We start from the raw sequence: 6,107 nt of genomic DNA on the forward strand, positions 1-6,107 counted from the left end.
TAAGATTTCTCGATTGACAATTAATTTGTTCACAAATGAAACGATGATCAAGTTCGATCAATATGTTTTGTTCTTGCATTGAAAACCGGATCGGAAGCAAGAGGGAGAGCCCCAAGATTATCAACCCGTAAAGTTGGAGGAGCAGATAACATGATTTTCATTTCTTTAAAAATAGACGAACCCAATATAATTCCGTAGCAGGAATTGCCATAGCACGATATTACCGTGAGTTGCTTTTTAGCTGTCCAAGACACTAAACAAGGGCCCAACAAAATTTCATATCCAGTCGTCGACAGGTGATAATTAGGGCTACCAATTTGAATCACAAAACCCATTTAATTGCAATGATCCCTTTGCGTATTGAAGTTCATAAAAAAGAGTGGACTTAAGATACTGTAAAACCCTCTTGGCCGCAATGAAGGTTTTTTTTTTTTTTTTGGGGGACATTTCCGCCTAATAGGAAGGAAATGAGAAAAATGAATATTTGAACTAATTTTTCTGTTTTATGAGACATAATACTCAGCCAATTGAGTTATCTCTTGAAGACACTGCAATGAGATATTGAGTTATAGGAGCATGAAAAAATAGACAAAGTTGACACTACAAAAAAAAGGTCGTTTCTTCACGTGTCAAACAGTAACATTTTTTTGGCACGTCAGTAAATGCTGACGTGTTAAAAGTAGCACGTCAGCAAATTATTTACTGACGTGTTAAAATGTACACGTCAATATTTACTGACGTGTTGAAAACAACACGTCAGTATTTACTGACGTGTTACTTTGGCACGTCAGTAAATTTGAACCAAATTTAATTGTGACATCATTTTAAAATTAATAAATAATTGGCTGATTATTTACTGACGTGTCAAATACTGACACGTCAATAAATATTGACGTGTCAAATTGACACGTCAGCAATTGTTGACGTGTCAAATTGACACGTCAAGATTTATTGACGTGTCAAATTGACACGTCAAGATTTAATGACGTGTCAAATTGACACGTCAATAAATCTTGACGTGTCAATTTGACACGTCAACAATTGCTGACGTGTCAAAGAGACACGTCAGTAAATATAATATATATATATATATATATATATATGATTGATCCCAACATTATCAGATTAATTTAATATTGTACAATATGATTGAATTCCAATTAACATTCAATAAAATTAATTTTTAGAAAAGAAACACCGGCCAGTACTTTAATATATATATATACTTCTCTTTTATAACACGTACCGTAACCCATGCCATTTGAACATTCAAAATTAAAAAAAAAAAAAAAAAATTCCCAACTGTTAGCCATGTTTTACTCGAGATACCGTATATATATATATAGCAAAACCATGCAAAAGGATATATATATAACATGGCTATTTAACGTGCATGCATGGTTCAAATTAGACTAAAGGATATATATATATAACATGCATTTTTCTCGATCTCATTCATTTAATTATGAGATACCAAATTTGGTATTTCATTAATTAAAATAATTAAAGTAACAAACGACGCATTCGCCCAGGCAATGGGAAATAAGCCTGAGTATGCCGGTAGGGTTCGGATGGCCGGACCAAATATTCTGCCTGTGCGGGGGACCATACACTCATACTATACACCGTCACAGGCACGGTCAGGAAACGTCAGGTATTCCACGATATCACAAGACACACTTGATAGAGCGCTTGACGCGGAGAGGGCGAAGCACAAGGAAGAGATGGATGCGTTGTTGGCCGAGAACAATGCGCGGGTAGCCCAGCAAGTGGCGGAGCAGATGGCTGAGAACAATGCCCGGGTAGCGCGACAGGCAGCTGAACAGGAGGCTGAACGTCAGGCAAGGTTTGACGCCCGTTTTCGCCAACTTGAGGAAATGATCCGGTTTCACACCCCACCAGACAATGCTTCCCCACCCTTTGCGATGGTGCGATCGTCGGTCGACAGTGGATCAGGTACTGACTTTTTTTAATAGTCAATTTAGTTTTATAACTGTCCCTATATATATATATATTTAGAATTTGGATTTGTTGTAGTCATTCTAAATAATTAATGATGTTGTAAATCTTGCTTAAATTTGGTTTATATATCATGGTTGGTTTGGTGATGGATGTGGGTTAGAGTTTTGCTGGTTGAGATAATTATTTAGAGTTATTCATGCACGTATAAATGGATATAACTGCATGGCACGAAGCAATACATGCATATCAATATCATCAAGACCAGTTCTTCATAAACTTAATTTTGTAACTCTAAATATAAATATATATAAATGCACTCAATGCTAGGGAGGGCGCTTTCCCTTTGTGTTTATCATATCTTCCATTGAACCCCCAACATTAATAACCTATATGGAAGTTCTATAATTGTATTCGGGCTCAATGATTGTTTGTATTATCATCTAACGTTAGTGGATTTTATTTGTTTGGTGGTTGTTTTATTGGTGAATATTGTTTGTTTTATCATTTGCAGGTAATGGACATCGTCGAGAGGATGCTATGGATGTCAATGATCGCTAGTCTGGTCGAGAATTTGAGGCTATTCACAGTTGTGTATAAGTTGATGTAATTGTATTTGTGTATATTATGTTAGTATGTGACATTTTTGGTGTGTTGAAGTTAGTTTATATATATATTTGTGATTGGTGTATATATATTATGTTATTTGTGTTATTATGGTGTGTTGAAGTTAGTTTTGATGGGTAGTTTGTGATTGATGTTAATGGATATGATGTATGTTATTTGATGGAAAAATTGTATATTATTTGCATGGTTTTGATGGATAGATTGAATATCAGGTGAACCGTAACACAAAATTCGGGTATAGTCCTGAAAAAAATCACAAAAAATATAGGGGGGAGGGAAAAAATCTGGTTCAAAACGAACCAAATTTGCCGACGTGTCAAAAATTGACACGTCAGTAATTACTGACGTGATAGCAGCCTAGGCGGATGATAGCAGCCGGAAGAAAAGCCGATCGCGTGCTTGCCGGAAACCAATGCGTAGATGGCGTTGGAAGCACATCGCGGTGGGGACGCGTGAAAAGACCTAGCAGAAGACAGTAAACGGCAAAGCTGGCGCGGAAGACATCGGCGGCGCACTCGAAGAAATTGGGGGGAAGTTTGAGTGAATCCCCCATGAGCGACACCTACAAAGTGTGCCCAAACAAACACCTAGCAAGAAAAAATAAACAAGCAAACAAAGAACAACAACAGGGAAAAGAAAACGAAATCCAAAAACAAACACAAAAAAAGAAAAGAAACACAGATCGGGGAAGAGAGGGGGGGAAGGAAAATGGGGAAGGGAGGGGGGAACAGATCAAGGAAAGAGAGGGGGAAAGAGAGGAGGGGGGAGGGGGAGAAACCCCTCCCCCTCGGCACTTCCTTAAGCTCTACTAGGATTTTGGGATTTTTTTTTCCTCCTTTCTTTTTGCTAGTGTTAAAAGACAATTGCTTTTGCATTACGCTAAAGACAATAATCATTAAAATCAATAAACTATAATCTTTTATTATTAACGCTGAAAGCAACGGTTAACATTTCTATTTGTCATGACGTCGAGTTTTGTATCATCTCTATCGTGTTATTGATCATGCAGTCTGTCTCTCAAAAAGAAAGAAAAAAAAAAAAAAAATTGGAATAGAAGGTAGAAAATTACTAGCTACTGTTTATTATTAAAAAAGACTTTTTGCTATTGTTTAATTGGCTCTTGAAATGACAGTTTCTTCATTTTCTTCTAGGTCGCTTTTTGGAGTTTTGGTTTCTTTGCTCTACTCTTTGCTATTGTTTCACCTGCTTTGGCTGATCTCCCATTCCTATTCCTGGTAAATGTTACTTTTTACTCTACTTAATTGTATGGACATATATACACAGGTTTTGATGGGTCATTTGAATTTGCACATATATATATATAAAGGCCGTCTAATCCTTTTTTTTTTTTTTTTACTTTTTTTTTTCTTTTTTTTTCTAATATTTTTTTCCCTTCATTTGTTTATGTGATCATAAGGGCCACCGTGTGAATATTTAAGCAAAACTTGGCATGGGAGATGTCGGAAGACAAAGTACTGTAATCAGCATTGCATTTTTCTGGAGGAGGCAGAACATGGAGCCTGTCATGGGATTTGGCATAGAAAGTGCTATTGCTATTATTCCAAGCCATGCAAATCTTCTCTGTAATAGTGGAATTAGTGGGTTGAACTATTTTGTTACAGCAAGACAATGAAAAACGCATCCTTATTGAATAATTGATTTTTTATTATTATTATTTTACAAGGAATATAGACTGTATATAAGTAATCTTGACTGCTCATGTGCAATTAATGTTGACCTAATTTGGTAATTCTGATCATATATATGCTTTTGGAAAGAGGAAAGATTTGAGAATTAAGTTAGAACTTTGAAAAGACAATAAGGGGAGCTTAATTAGAACTTAATTTGGTGTTATTTCTGATCATACGCTTTAATTTGGTTTGTAAGCTGCTATTTCTAACTGTTGTTCCAATGGACTGCCTCTTAAGATGGAGATTTAGGGTTTTGGCATAAACATTTTGAGAAAATTTATATGTTAAACTTGATGAGATTCAAGTTAGGGTACTTTTTTTTTGAAGTGAGTGGCATGAACCCATCACAATTCACATCATTGGTGGGCCCCAAATCAAATTATTTCAGGTTTCAGTGGCCGACTTTGCATAAAATTGGACCGTTGCAACAAAAGAGAAGTTTATACTTTTTTTTTATTTTTTATTTTTTTTATCTCGTTATTTCTTTTGGGGGGGAAATATTTTTGTGCAGGGTGAGATTTTGCTATATTGGAGTTTTGGGTTTTGATTGATTTATTTTTCATTTCACTATTTTTGTATTCCATCTTTGGTTAGTGAATTTCTTTGTAATTGTCTTCACCTGATCGAGTACAACGTTACATTCAAGAAACCACCATGTAAATTTTGATGTTCTTGTGTTTGACTTCTTCTTTTTTTTTTTCTTTATTTACTGAAATTGTGGTCTTTGGCACAATATATACCATCCAAATATCCATTTAAAAATATTGTTTCCACATTTATTCTGTGGATTTCAAAACTAATTACGGAAGCCAAAGATATCAAAGTTCTAATTGATGAAATCCTATCCACCGGGCATATATGAATATATATATGCCAGAAATTGGAAAGAATGTATGGCCAAATTCATGCAAAAGAGTGTAAATGCAAGATTGGAAGAGCAAGACCCTCAAAGCCACCATTTCTCGATTGGTCCTTTGTGCATCAGTTTATAATATTTGGTAGCAAGCCCAAAATTGAAGAGCAAATTCTGCAGAAAGATATCTTGGGAAACGAGAACTAGAAATTTGGCCGGTAAGGGAGATTTTAGAGGAGCTATGAGAATGTTGACCTATATGTAGGAATTGGAGTCTCAAATAAGAGATTTTGTTGTAAGGGTAGTATCTTTGATGTCTTTGTCTTTCTGTAGACATGTTCTCTGCTAAGTGATTTCTGTGTAAATGTTGCTGCAGATGTAGGTTGTTGTTTTGTTTCTGATACTTGCTTGTTGCTGAAGTGTTGTAATGTGTCTGTACGTTTTGGTAATGAAGTATTCATTCATTAAAAAAGAGAAAAAAATAATAAAAAATAAATAAAATAAAAAAGCTTCATAAAGAGCACTTGAATGCATGGCTTGTTCAATCCAATGGATCAGAAACCTTTACTCTCAATGCTCTAAAGTTAAAGTTTGATGTAACTTGTGACTTTTTTCCTCCCTTTATTTTATTTTTATTGCGAGATGTTAGAATATAAATTAAGTGATCAAATTCATCTATTCCATCTTAGCTTAAGCTTTTAAAATAAGTAATAATTTAATATGTTGTTATAACTAAAAGTCTTGAGTTCGAACATTGTCTCCGTTATTCATCTCCCATTTCAATTAAACATTAACTTTACATGTTATAACTTACTTATTAAGGGGGAGTTTGATCCAACATGTGAGGAACAGGTTAAATATAAATTAAATGATTAAATTCATTACTTTCCTATTAACTTAAACTTTTAAGATAAATGATAATTTGATACGAGTAGTGATTCAAATGGGAGAACATCCTTTATTTTTCGACCGTAAAG

General features: G+C 34.8%; 1 protein-coding gene across 1 annotated transcript; it reads left to right on the plus strand.

The window, feature by feature from the left end:
• The first annotated feature begins 1,529 nt into the window (after positions 1-1,529).
• LOC148587418 (uncharacterized) lies at positions 1,530-2,635 on the plus strand. Its single transcript, XM_088512655.1, has 2 exons — positions 1,530-1,956; positions 2,474-2,635. The coding sequence occupies exons 1-2, from the start codon at positions 1,536-1,538 to the stop codon at positions 2,518-2,520; spliced, it is 468 nt and encodes a 155-aa protein (XP_088368781.1). The 5' UTR covers positions 1,530-1,535; the 3' UTR covers positions 2,521-2,635.
• Positions 2,636-6,107: the final 3,472 nt, after the last annotated feature.

The sequence above is a fragment of the Corylus avellana genome, chromosome 2, assembly GCF_965113065.1.
Source record: "Corylus avellana chromosome 2, dhCorAvel1.hap1.2, whole genome shotgun sequence".
In the NCBI taxonomy this organism is placed as follows: Eukaryota; Viridiplantae; Streptophyta; class Magnoliopsida; order Fagales; family Betulaceae; genus Corylus; species Corylus avellana.